This window comes from Urocitellus parryii, chromosome 1 (genome assembly GCF_045843805.1).
Source record: "Urocitellus parryii isolate mUroPar1 chromosome 1, mUroPar1.hap1, whole genome shotgun sequence".
NCBI classification, from domain to species: domain Eukaryota; kingdom Metazoa; phylum Chordata; class Mammalia; order Rodentia; family Sciuridae; genus Urocitellus; species Urocitellus parryii.
Window position 1 is genome coordinate 219,921,683 of NC_135531.1, and position 21,328 is coordinate 219,943,010.

General features: G+C 32.6%; 1 protein-coding gene across 2 annotated transcripts in view; it reads right to left on the reverse strand.

Annotated features, from left to right (window-relative positions):
* Positions 1-1,348: 1,348 nt before the first annotated feature.
* Scn7a (sodium voltage-gated channel alpha subunit 7) overlaps positions 1,349-21,328 on the reverse strand; it is a 56,793-nt gene continuing 36,813 nt past the window's right edge. The window contains exons 15-24 of one of the 2 annotated variants that reach the window (XM_077798684.1): positions 18,619-18,724; positions 16,623-16,777; positions 13,072-13,245; positions 11,622-11,729; positions 9,733-10,011; positions 8,607-8,660; positions 8,057-8,194; positions 6,348-6,452; positions 5,774-6,044; positions 1,349-3,017 (exon numbers count right to left, since the gene is read on the reverse strand). In XM_077798684.1, coding sequence (XP_077654810.1) covers positions 1,951-3,017; positions 5,774-6,044; positions 6,348-6,452; positions 8,057-8,194; positions 8,607-8,660; positions 9,733-10,011; positions 11,622-11,729; positions 13,072-13,245; positions 16,623-16,777; positions 18,619-18,724 — 2,457 coding nt within the window. In that variant the 3' untranslated portion in view covers positions 1,349-1,950. Of the gene's footprint in view, positions 3,018-5,773; positions 6,045-6,347; positions 6,453-8,052; positions 8,195-8,606; positions 8,661-9,732; positions 10,012-11,621; positions 11,730-13,071; positions 13,246-16,622; positions 16,778-18,618; positions 18,725-21,328 lie in introns of both variants that reach the window. The other variant, XM_077798680.1, reaches the window with a different exon arrangement.

Consider the following 21,328-nt stretch of genomic DNA (forward strand, 5'->3'; position numbering starts at 1 on the left):
AAAAGTAATAATTTTCAGACTGAAATCAGTTTTTTTGTCTTTGTTGAATTTATAGAAGCAAGTTATATTACAGTGTCAATCTCTGAGCAGTTTCCATACTAAAGCATCTCAAGAAATGGAAAGCAAGAAGCCTTGGTAAAGCACCAGCTATCACCATGTTGTAAGTCAACACTGATTGCTCTCTGGTCCCCATCTCATGATGGAGAGCAAGAGGAAAAAGGGAAGGAATATGTATAGAAAAAAATTGAACCCTGAAATTACATTTACTTAGGGGTCCCTCAAAGGCATCTTGGTAAGGTTATTAAATTTTTGAGGAGCAGAAATATAATTGTTAAGGCTCAAGATCATGCATTTATAATAAAAATACAATTACCAATATGTAAATAATAGGCAATGTCATACTACCTTTTTAAATCTTGTTATTTAAGTCAACAGTATGCAGGTTTTTCTTTTGAATCCTTTAGGACTTTGTAGGCACACTGAAATTAGTTTTCATACAAATGGAGTAAGTACCAGATTCTTGAACTACATGGATATAAATGACTACTTTTTTATGAATAACTCCCAAAACAAATCTTTCTAACTTTAAGAATAATTTCAATAGTGAAAACTAACATTTCAAATTTTAAAGTTTCTGAAATATAAACAATTTATAAATTACTTTTGTATATGATGAAATTAAGATGCTTAGAAAGAAATAAGTAAGTGAAACTTAATCTGCATATACTAATGCTATAAAAGGATGACTTCCATTCTCATCTCCCAATTCACAGCCCCCAGAGTTCGAATGCTCATTTCCTTTCTTTAAGCTATGAGGAGCTATGTAAAGTGAAAAGCACTTTGGAGTGGCTAGTTTTCCAAGGAAGATCAAGACACTGTGAAAATCACTACACATACTGGTAGGCTTCAGCTCTTCTAATCGATATTATAACATGCATTTGCCAAGTCATACATACTTAATGTTACACTAAGGATAAATGGGAAAAAATTAGATTTATAGTAAGATAGAGTTGGGTCTACTAATGTATTATTTATGGTATCATTTTAGTAAATGTATGCTCTAAAAAAAAAGTGAGAGGAAAATGTAGGCCATAATGGCAGTTTCATGGATGGATGTTTTTCTGTTTATGAATTTATCCTGCTGAAGAGCTGGAGCTTAGATAGAACTAGAGGAAAAGATAAGAAACCAGGAACCAAGAACAATAATTCCCATTAATTAATTCCCATTACCAGTGGGGTGGGGGGAAGAGGCGGGAAGAAATAAAGAAAAGAAAAAAAAAAGAACAAACAAAAACAGAAGGTAGAGCTTCAACCAATCTTTCACAAAAATGGTTCTAATCAGCTTGAGAGTCTCTGGGATTGATCTCAAAGGCACTTCCTAATAAACAACTGTACCCTCCCTTGACCCAACTGGCATTGGTTTAAGCGAGTTGATGATATAATGCTCTGTAGGATTTCACTAGTTTTGTGTAAGGTTATTTTTTGTGATACCATAAAAATTGCCAATCTAACTTATCAAATAAAAAAGAAAGCTTATATTAAGAGAGCCCTTCTTTACCTGTAATTAAGTCATAGTAGTGGCAACTAGAAGCCCATTAAAGCAGATGTAAAATACATAAGGACACCTATTTGGCTGGTAATCTTTACCACCACCTGCGTCCGTCCTCTAGCGTAGGCACACATCTAATGAGCCATGCAGGCAAAACACTGGATTGTCAAAAGGTCACTTACTTTAACTGCAGCAATATTTAAGGACTATCTTTCTTGATAGATTGGTTAGACTGAACAGAGGTGAAAAGTGAGTTTGGCATGAAGACTTGTGAACAGAAGCTTAACACATACCAGGTGTAAACAATTGATAGCTTCACTCTCTCTGATCATTGTTTTAATTTCTTAAGCTTTTAGCATTTGAGGGATATATGAAGAAAGTAAAGAGGTGATAAGTAGGGATTAGATCTGGCTTTGAATAGTCGATTTTTCCTTAGCTTTGTCAAAATAGACACCTTCTTTTGTAGCTTGAACATCTCTGTCACCATCTATTATATGAATATCTGAAGTATTTTTGTCATTTTGCCTCAAGCGGTAACTTTTATAAGCACGCTGAATAATGGTGGCTGAAACTGCCTCTTGTTTTCGTTTTAGAGTAGTTGTAATTGGTTCATATGTGATTTTAAAAGGGTTGGCTAATACAAACCCTGATTCTACCTCGGAGAGGAGTTTTTCCACCCTTGCATCTTTTCCCATAACTCTTTTAGTAAAAGCAAGTAAGATGTCAAGGCAGTGGATTCTGTCTCCAACAGCCATGGGAAGATCCATAGCAATGAGCTGACCCTTGTTTGGTTTTGCCATGAAAAGAGGAGGATCAAGAGCAGCTGCAAAGTCTGAAAGTTGGCTAGAGTCTATGTACTGTGTCCTATCAGGGTCAAACCTTTTCCATACCTGAAAGAATTTCCTGAAATCATCTTCACTCAAGGTCCTGGATTTTTTCTTAGAAACAATACTTAAAAACTCCATAACCACAACAATATACATATTAACAATGACCAACCATGATATGAGGATATAACTGACAAAATAGAAAATCCCCACAGAAGGGTTACCGCAATCTCCTCTAACCTGAGTCCCAGGGTTAATTTTATCAGGATCACAGTCAGACCATTTACTGTTGAAAATTGCATTGAGCATACCATCCCAACCAGCAAATATTGTAACTTGAAAAAGACAGAGCATACTGCTGCCAAAGGTTTCAAAGTTGGACACATCATTAATTCCAGCTTCTTTTTTCACATAAGCAAAATTGTACATTCCAAAGATCGCATAGATGAACATGACCAGGAAGATGAAAAGACCAATGTTCAACAATGCTGGGAGGGACAGCATCAAAGGAAGCATCAGATTATGGAACACCCTTGGTCCTTTTCCAAGACGCAGGATGTGGATGATCCGAGAGAGAAGGATCAGTTGTACAAGTGAAGGAGGCACAAGGTAGTATCCTATTGTCATAGGCAGAAACAGCCCTAGGTGCGGGAAAAGAAAGAGGAAATAAAACTGTTCAAATACAATTGTATTTAGAGAAACTTAAATTATTTTACTCTTACTTGCTTTTTCCTGTATTTGGTTAATCCTTTCTTAGTCCTTCACATTTAATAGTATATTAAAAGTTTGGATTAGTCAAATACTAATGGTGCTAATGATAAGGGTACCTAGGAAAATTTGGAAGAAAATTCTTGTGGACTATCATCTTAAGAATTTTATGGATCAAGTCTTTTTTAAAAAATTATTTGTTTTAAATTGTTATATATGACAGCAGAATGCATTTCAGTTCATAGGACAAATATGAAATGCAATTTTCCATTTCTCTGGTTGTACACGAAGTAGAATCACACCATTTGTGTATTCATACATGTACCTAGGGTAATGATGTCCATCTCATTCCATCATCTTTCCTACCGCTATGCCCCCTCCCCTTTGCCCTAATCAATGTTTCTCCATTTCTCCCATGCATCCCCCCACCAGATCCAGTCTTTCTAGAATCACAGATGATTTGGATTCATAATAAAGAACATCAGCTGTATTTTTTCTGATAATTTCTGTATCAAGAAAGTTTGTTCAATCCAATCTGCACTGAATGCTAATAAAGGCATCATGCAGATATGCAAAGATGAAGGACATGATTTCTATTCTCGAACACTCTATAATCTGTTACCAGTTGTAGACATTTAAAATTATTACAATGCAAGTTATAAAGACCTAGTTGATAAATATAATTACAGAAACGCCTGGAATTCAGTGATGTACAGATTGTAATTTGTTTTCTCCATAAAGAGTGTTTGAGTCCTAGGAGTTTACATGTGAACTGAATATGGAAAGCTTTCCCTGGCACTTAGGGATAGTTTGCTTTGTGTCAAGAAGGTGGTGGAGGGGAGAATCCTGTACAGTTTGTAAATGAGATATTATGCTTGCTGACAGGAAGAATCCTGCCTTATACTGCTGTTAAACTTGCTCATGGACTCAGGAGACATTCTTCCAACCATTCCCTCCTCTCTCTGCAGTGCTTTAGGGAATCTTCCACTATGACCCAAGCTCTCATTTCTCCTCAATCTCTCAAACTCATCTTACGTAGGAAGTATCCTCATTTAATTTTAAACAAATTGTCTTCACATCCTCACTACTAAATTTTAAAACTTTTTCTTTTCTAAAATCTGAATTCACCCTGTTGACATTATTTCCATGCACTAATTTCAAGTGCATGAAGCTCATCACCCTCCATCCCCAACTCCATGTTTCTCAGGGAAGAAAGATGGAATAGCATTTTTTTCTACCTTCTCAGTAAGATTTCCAGACACTTCTCTTTCCCACTATGTTTTTAATTAAAAAATAGAATAAAGTTCTGAAACTCTGTGGATCCTACCACCATTCAACTATACCATTTCTATCATTCTTTGGCTCTGTAATCTACTCATTGCACCACATTTATATTCATTAAAGACTTCAGGAATTGGGTCACTTCTGTTTCACCCCAGAATCTTCTACTCACAGCCCATTCAAAGGCCTATCTCTAGGTTTCCAACCTTTCAAACTTTTATAGTTCTTTTAATCATTTAATTTTAATAGTCCATATGTATAACCCCATTCTTGACCCAGGATACCTGACAACCTTGAAATCTCAAATTCAGTTTTCTTTTGACTACACTATTATAGCCCTCCCCAACCCTAGTTTTCTGATTAACAATTTCCACTTCAATCTCACAGAGTGCTTTAGTTCTGTAATTCACCTGTTTTCTTCCTATTACCTCCCTCCTGCCTTTATGTACTCTTCTATCAAGTTTTTTTTTATACTTTTCTCTGAATAACTGGTTGCATTAATTCCCTTATTGACTGAATTTCTGAAAATACAATTGGGCAAATTATTTATCTACATTTTCCAATAACAACTACATAGAGCAGTTCTTGACACAATGAACCCTTCAATATTGTCTCCACTCTCATGGAGTTACATTCTGGTGAGTGTGTCATGGAGCAGTAGACAAAGAAACTTCTTTCTGCCTGAAGCACATCTATAGGTTTCTATTTGAATTTTATATTTTTCTCTGACCTTTACTTACTGGTTGCTTCTCCCTGTTATGCTGCTATAGCACCCTGCACCTCCTTTACCAACTTCAATAGCACAGCATTTAAATGCACTATTCAATTATTTGTAACCTTTAATAGACTATAAACTGTGTGCATGCAGAAATTATGTCTCTCTCATTGATCACTGTGCTCTTGCATGTAGCACGATGTCTATTCACAAAATAATAATTATAAAAATGTTAAATAATTGAGATCTCCAAAGTAATAGAAAACCAGCAAACAATTAATTTAAACCTAAAATTCTCATATGTAAAAGTTGTAAATAGTTTTTTTTTTGTTTGTTTGTTTTACTATTAGAGGAAACAGAATAACAGTGAGTTTGACAAATCATGGAATTCTAACACATAAAGATCCTTACAGTGTTATCTAGAAAATGAATGCATGTTTTATCTGAATGTATAAACCAGCATTTATCTAGTGGTTTGTGATATGAAATCTATGCCATTGGTTCAAGAATTGTATTTTCAAATATTATCTGTCAGGCATGTGAGTATGTATGAATGCAAAAAATGCAAAATTTTATGTTGTGAGTAAAAAAGTTCCTACCTCTTTTGCTTCTTAAAATACTAGAGAAATTTTTTATGAGAGTTTTCTTGAATTGATATTACTACAAATGAAATTGTGACAAAGCAAATCTTACCTGTAATGGAGAAGATTACCACCACAAAATCTAAAATGTTCCATATGATTGTGAAATAGTAACAATGGAAAGAGATGAGCTTCAGTATACATTCTAGAGTATACAATATAACAAAAATTGCATTGATCCAGTAGACAGCAATATCCATTTGTTGACTCTGTTCATCACTTTGGATCATAATGGTTACTGCTTGAACATGGATAAGAACCATGATGATGATATTAAAAACTTGATTTGTTACCAAGTCAAAGACAAAGCCTTGGAACTTATTCTGTGAATAAAGAAAAAAACTTTAATAGTTTTATTAGTAGGATAAATATTCATGCACATAGTTTTTAGATTTTACAGCTTTCCTCCTAAAATAATTAGGAAAATAAGTGAGTCTAAATTTTTGCCAAACTGCAATGACAGTGTATAGTCAAAACAATGCACAACATGGTCCTTTAAAGTTTTGTCAAGGAACATATTTTACATTATTGTCAAAATAATTTGTTAAGAATTTTGGAAGCACACTTTCATTAAAATAAAGTCAATCTCTTTAAAGCTTCAAAAAAAGATCTAGACTTCTTCTTACTCTTGGGCGAGGTAGTGGTCTAGGGGAGTCTTCATACATTAGCCTCTTCAGTTTACGGTACTGTTTCCTCTGTTTTACTGTTATAAAGATATTTGAGCCTCCTTGGTAAAGCAACAAAAGAAAAAGATGTTAAAATGCCATATAATCCAAATTTTCCCTTATAGAAAATTTGAGAATTATTGATCTAACTTTCGCAAAAAGCTTAAATGTAAGAAACTAAATCATGTTTGAACATTTTCAACTTTGCATAAAAATACATACAAAACCTGTAATACTGGCAATGAGTAATATTGAAAAACCTTTTTTTTTTTTTTTTATTTCCTGTGTGCAGCTAACCCTATTTTTCTCCTTCCAGTCTTTTGCGGCCCTTTCTCTTTTTAGAAGGTTTACTAAGGATGGCTGAACTCAGAAGATAAAAGTAAAGCTTATTGTGCCCTTTAATATGCAGGGATGAAGAGAATTGGTCAAATATATATTTTCATATATTCTATGTTGCTTTGCTTTATAGATACTATCAGAAAATATTTTTATTTTTATTCCAAAAGTACCTTGTGTTGACTTCATAGCACCGCCTACGGCTGAATTGTTTTTGTGTTTCTAGTGCATATAATTTTATGATACTATAGGAATTGTTAATGCCCTTAAATAGAACCTGGTCACTTAACACTGACAGGAATCAACAACAGGTAGTACAGAAGCAAAGCATGGGAAGTTACCCACAGCTGGAAGTGGCCAGGAAGCTGAAGCACCCAATCAGAACTGTGTTTGATCACTGAACTCTCTGTTATCATCTGATTAGCAGAGACTCAAAATGTTATACCAGATTTTGCACGTGATTTAGTTTGATGACACAGCTGAAGATGAAATTCCAAATTAAACCATTTTTTTTTCTTTTGATGTTTTTGAAAGGCTTTTTGACAGTAGGGCCCCTAGTAGGGCATCTATATGGACTCACATGTCTTTTGAGGTCTTTACTTTTGTGGCAGCCCTGAAGGGAGTCTTTGTGCACACAAGTGGTTGTTCATTTCTGTCTGAATTCTCTATTCCTGGGTTTGATTACTCCTACTTAGGAGGCATTGAGTATATTGGTGTATACTTCATATATTTGAGCAGATACACAATATTAATATCCATTTTCCAGCACATCATTATTTATAAAATATACATATAAAAATACAGGGAATTTTTAACTTAAATTTTTTTTGTAGTTGTAGATGGACAGAATGGCTTTATTTGTTTATTTTTATGTGATTCTGAGGTTCAAACCCAGTGCCTCACACATGCTAGGCAAGTGCTCTACCACTCTATAGCTCTAGCCCTAATTTTTAACTTTTAATCTGGCTGTGTATATATTAAATACTGAAAGCAATATAAGGAAGAACATTACAGCAATGTGCAACAATGTGCAAGAACAACAATCATTATTTTATTGCATTTGTACCAAATAAAAATGACATGGAGGACTGGAGTTATAGCTCAGTGGCAGAGTACTGGGAGGCACTGGGTTCAATCCTAGCATGTGCGAGGCACTGGGTTCAATCCTCAGAACCACATAAAAATAAAGAAAATAAATAAAGATATTGTGTCCATCTACAACTAAAAATTTTTAAAAATTTAAAAAATGACATTGAGCTATGTGAATTGGCATTTTTATAAATGTGTTTGTTTTTTTCAGTCATTGATGAACAAAAAAGGACTATTATACTTATCTTTATTTTATGCTTGTTGAAATTAGTAATAATAACACTGATCAGCATACTCAGAGGAAGAAATAATCCAAGGATAATGAAGCTGATAAAGTAATAATAGATGTAGAGGTTGTACTCAAAATCAGGCTGCATGTTAACCTAAAATTGAATTTTTAAAAATTAGTAAAATTCTGGTGATAATTTATGTAAACCTAAGATTCATAAAACAATTTAGGATAAGAAAATCTAGCAATGTTATTCAAGGTAATGTTTTCTGTTTACTCTCTGGTAAAAAGAATGCTATTGCTTTGCTTATTTAAACTCTAAAGTTTAAATAAATTATTGAATAACAATAATTTACTTAATTATTGTTACAAAATATGGTAATCCCTCAAGTGGGCCTGTTGGGACTCAATCATTACATATATTTCTAGAAGGATTTCATTGCCCATGAAATATACAACCTGAAAATATTTAATTTTTATAAATTATCACCTGTCTCTTGTGCTTGAGTCACAAAAATGACTTTGCTTGAATCTTAATAATGCCTTTAAGATTATATGGTACTTACACCAACAGAATCAATTGCTGAATTCATAATAGTGATCCATCCATTAAATGTTGCCTATAAAAAATAATATATATTTAGTTCTTAGGGAAATCTATGTTTCATGGCAAATAAAAAGTACAGCTCAATTTGCTATTAAAACTTAAAAGCATTTGATACTAAAACTTGCCATACTTCAACATACTGGATAACTGAGGTATTTAGCTTTTTAATTAATATATTATTTGTCAGTTATTTTTCTTAGTCTATTTATAATTAATAATACAATATTTTAAAATAGTTTATATTATAAAAAAGAAAAATAGGGAAATGGATGGTAAAGAAGTGCATGCTGGCAAATGCCAGAATTACTGATAGCTGTATAGATGTGATTTTCTGTGAGATAAATAAGAAAGGAATGTCTGCCATTTAATGTCTGCTAGATACTGGGTTTCCTTAGTAGCCGTTTTTGAAAGCACCAAATAGAAAAATACTAAAGGCAACTCAAGTAGGACCAAGGAATTGTGGTCGTGTGACCACAGGGTCAGTGATGATGGAAGCAGGTTTGGCCAATACCTGCTATTTCTGTTCTCTTCACTTCTTCCTTCCAATAGGGCAGGCAATTGTCACCTCTGTAACTCCAAATCATAATATATCTTATAAAACTTCTGCCTTAAATAGTAATTGATAAAATATCTTATAACCAAATGTATTAATAATTCATATCTTGTCCTTGACATTCAACTTACAATGTGGATGAATGCTGAGAGCCATAGCCAAGTAGGAATGATGCATGGCATTTTGGGTTGAAAGGTGACCCTGCTCAGGGATTAGGGTGGCTCCAGGGGTTTAGGATGGATCCTGCTGGGAATAGGGCATATCCTGCTGCCTCAGGCACTCGCTCCTTTGGAGTTCCCATGAAGTTCTCAAGGGGTTCTGAGAGAACTGGCGCGCAGAGCCTGGTAGAGGCAGTGTGTTCCCGGAAAGTGTGGGTAGAGTGTTGGTGAGAGTTCGGGAATAAAGAGTTGCTGTTTGAATCTACAAGGCTTTTGTGGTGGCTCAGTTATTTTTTGCCCAGCCAGACTGCGGCAGATGAACATATAATTGATAAAAGAAAAAAGAAAAAAAGAAAGTCCAAAAGGGTACTTACTACTTGAAGCAAAGAGAGGAAACCATTTCCAACATTATCAAAATTCAGTTTTGCATTCTCCCATGGCATGGATTCATTCAACACAAGGTTTTCACACTGACTCCGATTCACGACTTCAGATACAGGAAACCTTTCCTCACTTGTTGGGTCAATGCATTCATAGAATGTGCCAGAAAATAAGTGTACTCCCATGATACTAAATATCAGCCAGATCATAAGGCAGACCAGAAACACGTTCAGAGTAGGTAAAATTGTTTTTATCAAACCTCTCACAACCACCTAGCATATAAAAAAATGAACATGCAAACTTTAGATCAGAAATGTAAAATTTTTAAAATTCTAATTACATATGTAATCTATTATAATTACATAATTCAGCTAATTTTCCACAATTTGGTTTAGAATCACAGGTAAATATCACCATATTGCAAAGTTCCATGATGTGGTTAATAAAATCTGTTTTATAGTTATCAACTACAATTACTATTTTAGATTTTTGTGTTATAGTTATATAATATTTAGAATTTTTCTGTATTTGCTACATAAACTGTTTCTTCCCCAACTCCAATAAATAAAATACATTTGAGAAACAGATAGATCAAACCTAAGTCCTGTTATAATGAGTCAACCAAAGAGTCACATGAATTATAAAAATAATATCATATTAGCATACATATTAAACTATAATTAATGTGGACTATGGGTGTAACTTAGTGGTAGGGCACTTCGTTGCATGTGATAGGCTCTGAATTCAATCCCCAGAACCACCCAAAAATATACAAATGTATAATAAATGTGCTTGTGATTTATATATGTGTATATATGTATATGCTATAAAAAGGTGTTAGTATTAAATTTTATGATATTTCAAAATATATATTTTAAATAACATATATTTATATTTGAATTTCTCACTTCTATTTTGATGTAAAAATGCTTTTTGATCAAGCAGAAAGATTTTAAGTGTTATGGTTTCTTAATCAATGATACTTAATATGTTAAGATAAAGTATATAAATTACAAAGATAATGCAGCTTAAACATAAATAGGTTTTTTTTTATTCAGTCATATCATAGAATTGAAGATGTAATATTGGGTATTTTTAATTAAATACTGAGACTAATGTTAAATAATCTACATAAATAAAAATGTAAAATGCACATATACGTGCATATGTAATAAAATGTACAATTGGACTTTTTCTTTCATTTCTGCCCACAATTGACCACTGTTTATCTGCATTCATATGATTACCGTTCATGGTGACCATAGACTCCATTGTTTTTTTTAGTTTTAATCATATGGGAATTCTATTACAGGTGCAAAAGATGAAAACCTGGACATTTTATATGAATGAATCTATTTGTTCTCTCCATATGGGTTAGAAAAGTCTTTAACATGGTAGTAGGGGAGGATGTAAGCAAAAATTAATAATTTGTGATGTCTGATTTTTAAAAATTTAATTACTTTAGAATTCAAACTTTCCTCTCATTTAGTAAATAACAACTTTGTGTGTAAAATATTTTCACAATTAAAAATTTAGCTATCAAAATTTCATTTTCTGACAGTTACATCTTTAAAAATTGAGACAACTTCACTAACATGTATTTATTTGAGTTAGAAAGGTATTGTTTTTGAAACTATATTTTCCCTGTCGATTATTATGGTCTTTTCGCTCAGCTTTATTAGTTTTCATATCTTATGAGCAATAAGGACCTAAAGTCTCAATAAACATAACCAATATAAACATTCCCCTCTATTTTCATGCTATAGGCTATAAGTTTTTATTATATTGAAATTGATGAAAAGACAACAAATCTTGTTTATTCACAGAAATTTAGTAATCTCAAATAAAAACCCATATATCAGTCTAGAAACTTTATATTTACCTTCATTCTTTCAAACTGAGATAGAACTCTGAGTGCCCGAAGGAACTTAATGGAAGTAAGTGGTTTTAAATCTTCCCGAGTTTTGCCTAATAAGCTAAGACAAAACACCTGTAATATTTTTTAAAAAGAGTTAATATGACTGTCTTAATTGAAATAACATATAAAATAAACTTCATATTTACTATAAAATGATAGTCAAAGCTTTCAATAAAACTTTGAAATATTTTCAGATGTTTCAAAATGTTATTATTATTGACTTAGAACAATTTATAAGACCATAATTGTTAAAATCACTTAAAAATATAAATTTTTTTTCTGTAATAAAGAGTATAACAACATTAATATAATATGTACTTATATTCTTTATGATGAAGAATTATATTTATAAAGACATTTTAAAATTAAAATTAAAGAATCAATTTTATAGTTATTTGCAACACAGTATTTATATATGATATATGCATTAAAACAATATTTGGAATATATTCATATATTCACCCATGTGAAATTATGATTAATAAAATATGCCCAATAAGATTTCAGAAACCAGGCCTCAAGAAAGGTATGAATATTATTGTCAAAAGTACAAATTACAAAAAGTATAACTATGTACTGAAGTGATTTTAAAAGTAAATATGTGTAGATAAAAATGATTAATGTTTGAGAAATATTAATCAAAATTGAGCAAGGTGATAGAGCTATGCTTACAATTTATTATATCTTCATGTTTTCTAAATTTTCAAGTCAATGAACATTTTTTTCCTTATACTAAAGGGAGGATGATCTTGAGTTAGGCTTTGAAGCATGGGAGTCATTTGTATAAGCAAAGAGTGGTGTGGACATGTAAGAACAATGACTAGAAAGTGGGAAGGTGATTTTGTTAAAGTGCAGTTTGACCGGAGTAGAAGATAAATTTGTAAAAATTAATTTAAAAGGCAGAGGTCAGTTATTGCAAGCCATTAATTGTAGGTTGAGGAGTTCCCTATTGAGGAGATCTCTCTTTATTGCTACAGAATGTGGAGTCATTTGTTCATTAAACACAAGTTTCGAATTTATTTAGTGGTCCTAATGAGAAATTCTTGTTGCTTGCTATAATTCTTACTCAATTGTGGATATTATTTATTTATTTAAAAGTCAAGTCAGTAGAATTTAAAGACCTTAGGAAGCTGGTATTTTCAAGATATTGTGCAACAAACCTATTCTGTTAGCAGTGGGTTCACAGGTATTTCAATAGTCCAGGAGCCTAGTCCTGAACTTTTAAAATTTTAGAATGACAAGATGAGATTAGATGTTAAACACTGCAGATAAATAAAGATGACATGTGAGCCACTAAAAATGTACAGAGAAGGGAAACAGGAGCTATAATGAAGCAAAAGAATGAGATATGAAAGAGTAAAAATAGGAGTAAATCAAATAGCCTTTAAATATTTTTTTTCTGTAAAATACATACAATGACAACCATGAAGTCCAGCTTGTACCAGCCATTGGAAAAATAGGCTTTGAAACCATATGCCATCCACTTTAGAAGCATTTCAAGAATGAAGATGTAAGTGAAGATCATGTCAGCATACTCCAATAAGATTTTAATAGTCTTTCGTTGATCTATATATATATCTTCAAAAGCCTGTGGGTAAAAAAATTAAGGATTTGCCTAATATAATTTCAACAAACTCTTTCACATGTAAAGGAATGAAATTCTATCTCAAATACAATAAAATGCATAACTAAAGAAGAAGGGCACTTCATAATGATCAAGGGATCGGTCTCATAAGAATAAATTTGTGTGCACAAAATAATAGTTAAGAAAATATATTTAAAATTGAAACCAAAAGATCTAGAAAAAGATGAGTCATAGTGGGAAAAAATTACATTCTTTTTATAGTTAAAAGTACAACAGAAACAAAGTATTAACTACATTAGTTAGAATATAGCAGATGGAGAGTTAATAAAAATTACAAATGACATAATTGTATCCAATACATCCTATCACATAACATATTCTTCAAAAGTACATACTGTATTGATTCTGGTGTTGCTCACCAAGGGCCCCTTTATTGGGAAAATCTACTCATTCCATAGTGACTCTGAGTATTGCTTGATAACACACAACTGAAACTCTCTGGAGAATTGCATCTACCATACAAGAAGGAGGCAGATTTCTCACCCAGGAGCAGATTTCCACTCCCAAATGGGATACACCTCAGACAATGGCTGATTGACACAGAGATGCTAAAGTCAGCAATCTTTTCAATGAAGGTGGAGTACTATTGTACCCTCTAACTGCAGAGCTTCCCTGTAAAATCAAACTGAATCTAATATTGTTTGAGGGGCATGAAGAAACCTTAATGACAGAAATGCCTTTAAAAACCACTTTATTTTTTTTTTAAAGATCTACCTTCTCTTCCCGTTCAGACCACCAGCAGAATAAAAAAAGTCAAATCTCTTCATAAAGTAGCTAGAGAAGCATTAATATTGCTAAGGAAGGACAGGGATTGTATTCTAGAGGACTTGGTTCATAGGTAGGATGCAGTAATATATGCTGAAAGGAAGTGAGAGAGTCTGCCTGGGATCCTGAGGAGCTGGGTATTACATTCCAATGCTGCACAAAAGAGTAGCACAAAATGAGGGTACAATACAAATCTATGTTATAACAATGACTGAAGTCAGATCTGTGTCATTGGGCTAAAATCAAAGTGTTAGGGAGGGTGATTTCTTTTTTTTTAATGTACATTTTTAGTTGCAGATGGAAACAATACATTTATTTATTTATTTATTGGTGCTGTGGATCAAACCCATGTCTCAAGGTTACTAGGCAAGTTGCTCTACCACTGAGCTACACCCTCAGCCCTAGGGCTGATTTCTTTATGAGGCTCTGAAGAGATAATCTATCTCCATTCTTTTTCAGCTCCTGAGGACTGCCTACATTACCTGGCTTGCATTGTTTCTCTTCCTCTTCAGATCATCTGATGCCAGGGTAGGCACTTTCATCCTCATATCATCTTTTCTTCTGACTCTGACTCCTCTTACATTTTTTTTGTAAGGACCTCTGTGATTACATCAGGTTCATATGGATAATCCAGGGTGATATCCCCAGTCCAAGATTCTAAATTAATTATATCTGAGAAGACCCTTTTGCCATATATTAATATTCGCAAGGTCTGAAGATTATGACATGAGCATATTTAGAAACCATTCTTTAGTCTACTACAAGCTTGATCAGAGAGGATAGAATATAAAGCTAGATAAAAAGGCAAATATGTCGCTTATGCAGTCACTCTCCAGTGACAGTAATTAACATCATATTCTTCATTGTATGATGACATCATATGAATTTCATCTTAGGAACAAGATAGTAAATTCTCTAGGTCTTTTGGAGAGACATACATCTTCTACCACTAAGAAAGACTGACAATACAGTGGGTCTTTTCAGGTTTGAAATCAAAAGTTCACATGAAAACTGTTACTTTTCAGTAGGACCTAGTGCAAGAAAGTGTTCTAAAATAGATTTGTTACATTCTAAGTAACTGTTCCACTTGAGCCATGTAAACATACCATGATGCTTGAAAAAATCTGTGATGGAAAAATATGTAGGGAAGAGTATCTAGCAAGTCAGCTTGGGGTATTTGTGCTTTCCCATTACCTTAACACTAGGAAAAGTGGAATCAGAGGTTTTTGATCCTATAATAGGGGATTAGATGACAGTCTGTCTTCACTAAAACTCGAACTAAGATGTCATGTGGTAAATTTTGTAGTAAGATGAAAAGAAGTTACCAGACTAAAGGAATAATTGACTCCAATGATCACAAGAAAGTGGGATGCTCCAAGATGCAAAGAGGAAGAAATAAACAAGCACAGAACTGTTTGCACCTATTATTATAAAGTTCAAACATGGATAAAAGTAATCTATGGCATTTGACATCCACAAAATGACTACCACTTGGAGAGGGGAAGTAACTGCAAGGGGTGAGAGTACAGTTCTAGAGTTTCAGTGATGTTCTGTTTATCAATCCAAGTGACAATTACACAGGTGCATTCACTCTATGGGAATCATTGATGCTGGACACCTAAGACGTGAAGTACAGTCTTCAGAATGTGTGTTAAATGTCAATATAAAGCTTACTTTGAAAAGACATTCATTGCAAAGTCTGGTTCCCAACCATGACTTCAATGTTTTTGCCCTGTATTACACAACTAACTAGTTCTTGTATATTCAGTTTTGACCTATTTTAACCAAATGCAACCAAATTCACTACACATTCTAGTCTTCTTTTCCTACATAAAATGCAGCATGACTACATATTATACTAGACCTTTCTTATTTTGCTTTACTATATCAAGGAGTATTGCAGTATCAGTATGCATTTGGCATCATTTTAAAAAAATAATTGCACAGTAATCCATGAGGTCATTGTAACATACTAGAAATTCTCACCTATTATAAACTTTTTCCCCACCCAAACTTTACTATTATTAAAAAAAGTCTTTCTGTGAATAACCTCTTTTATGCAATTAGTACATATTCAGATATTTGTAGGATAATACTCCAGAATTATGATCTTTGGGTCAAAGGGTAAATATATTCACAGTTCAAAGGCCCTTAAAAATCATGTAATACTTCCTTTCTGGTGTGGAATAGGAACCATAGTACTACGACAACATAACAGTTTGAGTACCTAAATTATTAATTAAAACTTTATTAAAATCAGGAGAATCAGGTATTTTTTATTTACTTTCCTGCTATAACTCATATATTTTGAAATGACATTATTGATTAAATCTTTACACTTAAATTTAATATTCATATTAAATAATACATTGATGAACTTTCCAAGAAAGTGTAACATAGAGTTTCTAAAATTAAAATCACAGAATATGAAAGTTGGTGCTGTACTAAGTAATAAGTATTCTGGGAAAATAAATCTGGCAAGGTGACTTTCTGAAAGCAAGAATTATGAAACATTTGTCCCCATTAAACATCACTCAAACTGTGGGCTCACTTACCAGGGCACCTGTGCTGAGCAGACTCACCAGGCCAATGAAACACCTAAACCAACAGTTTTCTACTATCTTGCAGCAGGTTTTCCTTATGTTCTGCCAAATTTTTGCTTTCTTGGATACTCTACTGATTTGACCAGGTGAAGATCTTTGTTCAAAACCTGTCAAGAATGAAACCATCCAGAACAAGCATTTAGCAAATGCATGGAAAGAAACATCTCAAACCTTCTTATTTATTTATAGATTCTAATACAGCTGGTTTCATATTTGTGAACATTTGATTGTTACCTTTACTATAGTGTGCATAATCACTAAGGAGAAAAAGAAAAGCTTAACTTGTTGGCTCATTAGTAGTAGGAGAAAAGGAGTTGGAAAAGGCAGGGTGACTTAGAACATCCCCTCACTATGTGGGACAATCTGAGAATAGAACTAATTCCTTGCTTTTACAATTATCTTCTGAACATTGCATTTTGATATCATGTGACATTCCTGTTTAGAAACACAGATTCTTTTAAGACGTTAAAGAGATATAATAAAGTGTATTGTTTCAATTTTAGTTCTTGGTTGGCATGGGCATGGGAAATTGGATGTGACTGTTTAAGGAGGTAACAAGGGTTATGAAGTACTTTGTGGGATGTGTGTATGCATTTGAATCTGAACTTTGCCTTCCAGTCAAGAGAGTTGCAGAAAGAAAATGTGAGGCTTAAAAGGGGAGTGATTAACAGGTGAGAAAATGAAGAAATGGATGTGGGTGGAATTTAAAGTAAAAACATTTAATTTTACAATTTTCCTCAGAGTCAAATTATACATGTCTAGTCAAAAAATATAGGACATGTTTCTTCCTTTGTCTTAGATAATAAGCATCCTAGAATTTAAGCTGCTGAGAACAGATTATTATTTTGAAGATAGAAATTTGAGTACTTAGTAGTTCCATTTCGATGACTTTTCAGTGATGTCAAATGTTCAAACTTGTAATCGTTCATTAATATTGTTAAGAAACCAATTTGAATTATAAGTAATTGAAAGGTGTGTCCTATATACCTAGGGGGTCAGATTACTGACTGGAACCATATAGTATACACTTCTACACTTCTTAATATTCATATGAAGCATAGAAGTATGTCATCATCATGATTTGTTTTTCTATGAAAGCTATAGGATGTTTTCATGAATATTTTAAATACTGACCCCAATCCATGAGGTATAAAAATACTTCAACATGTAAATATGTCCACTTCTATACAAACATACATACACACACACACACACACACACACATTCACTTCAGTGAATACACATACACACATGTATTTTTCCAGTGCTCATTTAACTATGCTAATTTTCTGTTTTAGTCCTAAATCATGCTCTATTTTAATATATGTAGGTACACAATTAATAGTGTAAAATTAAATATGGACATGATGAGTTTACCTAATATGATTTAAAGCATGATCAATGAAATCAACATCATAAACAATATTTCACTGCCATACCACTACTCATGGTTCTTTTCTACATTAAATATAAGACAATTCAGTGAATGCTGCTGCTGCTGCTGATGGTGTTATTTTATTGAAAGCTACTTCTTCCTTGGGTCAGGTTCTCTTTCTCTTCTGAGATTATATGTACATACACATGCACACATACACACTTATTTAATATTTTTAATAACCCCAGGGGGCTTATCATTTTGAAGATTAGGAAACAGAGAGAAGATAAGTAAATAGTACACATTTGTCTGATTCCAGAGTCAACCTTTGCAACCATTACATTAGGCTCTCAGGGAAATAGGCTCTATCCCTCTTTCTCCAATGTTGACTTTTTTCTTGAAATTTTATAAGTATCTACCAGGATTTGGGACAGTGTTCATGCATGTTAATATTTGTATCCCTTTGCAAAATTAATAAACTCTTTACATTAAAAGTCAATTCAATGGTATTATTTAGATTAAGGGACATTTAGTCTAATTTCCATAACATTACCAAAGAAACATTTGTCTTACCATTTTTAAGATACTTTGCCTTTTCACATTCATATACCATTTCCTCTTCTTCAGAGATAGCAATATCAACAGTACTGCATTCAGATGAGCTAGATTGCTTTATTTTCTAAAATATATAAAGACCCACCAAAAGAGTTGTGAGTTTAATTTGCTCATTGTCACCAAGGTTCATTTCATTCATTTTCAAAAGTGAGAAAAAATATGTACAGAAAGAACATTTTTAGGTTTAAAAGAGTTTAGGCCAATTTCATGATACTGAAATGTGCATTTATTGGTGTGAGTTGATGGTTTTAAACAAATAATGTATGCTAAAATAACTTTAGATTAAAATGAACATTTAGGTAATAACATTTTATTCAAAAATGCATAAATAATCACCCAATTTATGAAAGGATTTGGGATCTAAATTTTTATTAAGGCTATTAATAAGGGTGGCTTATATGCTCTTTCATGTAGATGAGTAGCATCAAAGTAAATCATTCCTTGATGCTATGTGAATAAATAACCATGTATTGTAAAATTCAGTCCAGTCTTGTGTTTCTCATCAGTGGATGGGACTGATATGAGGCTACTGTTGAAATAAAATGAGGGAAAGACACAAGGAGTAGCACCTAGGACAGACATAGGAGAGTGGCACGAGTCTTATGGAAAGAGCCTTGTTGCAGAGATGAACCTTATTTCCCTCTCTACTCTTGACTAAAGTTCAAGTCTGGCTAAACCCAGGTGATCACTGCTTTGTACATATGATAATAATGCAAATGACATGCTTTATCTTTAATTAAAATTATTTTCACATAGTCTTTCATTTTTCCTTATTTAAGAATAAATATACAACATATCATCCAACAAATCACCATGATCCTAAAGTTAATGGCATATAAATTGTATTCTCTAATATTTCCAAGAAAGCCAGTGTGACATGGATAGAACTCAAACAAAAGAGGAAATTATGAATATTATAAATATTTTATCATGTCTTTTGGTTTTCAATAAGTATGAATAACAGAAAGTTTTGCTTTAATCCTTACAATGCCAGTTGTCAGCAAATGATTATGGTGCTCAACTAAACAAAATTAAGCATCTAGAGAAATGGTACCCAACAAAACTGAGTTTTAAAAAGTTATTTCAAGTCTCAATTGGCTTTATGTCTTCTTTGTTGATTTCTAATGGGAAAAAAAACTGTAGAAATGTATTTATCTAAGAATAGGAAATTAGTAAAGAACTATAATATTTTGGCATTCAATTGTTATAGTCGTACATCTTATAATTATATTTTTGAGTTTTTAAAACCCTTGTTCACATACTTCTTGAAGTAAATTTTTCATAAAACCCTGTTTTCTAAGTTTTAAACATAAATCAAGATAAAAATAATAAATAATTTATTTTAGTAGATTATTTAATGGCATAAAAGTGACCATGATATACTGCTAGGTTATAGAAAAAGTTACAAAATCAGATGTAAAGTGTATTATTTTTAAAATAAATACATATTTTAATTAAAACTTAATTAAAATACTGTAAGCAAAAATATAAAAATAGTACTGTATGAATTATCAGATCACATGTGGTTTTTATGTTTTATTCTCTGATTTTCTTAGATCAACATATTAAATATTTACTGGATGCAGAATCTGAAATCTGATTAATGAAATTATATGCATAACTAAACATATAAGTAAATGAATACATCTCCTGTGAGTATTTAATCAAGAAATAGGACTAAATAATCACGTAGCATACATGACAACTTCTGAAATTTGAACACTTACATTTATTTTTACATTAAGTCTTTCTTATGTATTTTCATACTCCAGACTTTCTAAAGATGCTGCAAGAAGTTTCCAGATATCTGCCAATATATGAATTTACCTAGAGATGAATGGTAGTCAAAGTCTTCAGAGATGCTAGAGTAGGGTTTTTGGCAGCAATTTCTCCTGTCTTCTTTTAATGGTATTAATTAAGTGTAAATATACCTGAGAATATTGAGTAGGTTAAGGGGAGAAAATGTTTCTCTAACTAAAACAAAGTTGTCTTTAATAGGTGCTAGAAAGATCCTTTTTAAGTGAAATCCAATTTTTCTAAAATACCAATTTGAGAAGTAATTATGGAGAGGATCTGTCAAGCCAGGAGAGTTCTGGGGGAGAAAATGGTGTAGAGATGTTGGACCCCTGCAAAAGGCATTCTCTGTTCCTTCTTGAGGATTTTGAGCAAACTGAAATGTTCCTCACATAGGTCCAAAGCAAAAAGCCCATAGTACATTATGTGATCCTGTAGGTTTTGCTTTCTATTAGATCACACTCTAGTTAAGTCATTATGCCGCTTGCAAATGGAGATTTATAAGACTCTTCCAGTAAGGGAGCAAACAGTAAGCCAACAAAACCTGCTCTTTTTACAAAATGTAACCCCTTTCTTTTTTTGAAGCCAGTGGTTTACAAAGCTACCACCTATTCATAATTCAAACTCTTTGTTTTTCTTCTTATTCTTTTAGTCTAATTTAATTACTTATTTTATATGTTGCAGAAATAAAATGAGTATAATCTTAGAATTTGAGCAAGCAAGAAAGAATATTTGCTCTCTTCTAATCCATTCTCATATCTTGAAGATGATAAAGCCCAGGGAAGTTGAATGACTTCTCCAATCATACCCATTGATTTTTACAAACTTCGTTTTTTAGTATGCTTTTCATCACTGTCTGCTTATTAATTTATAG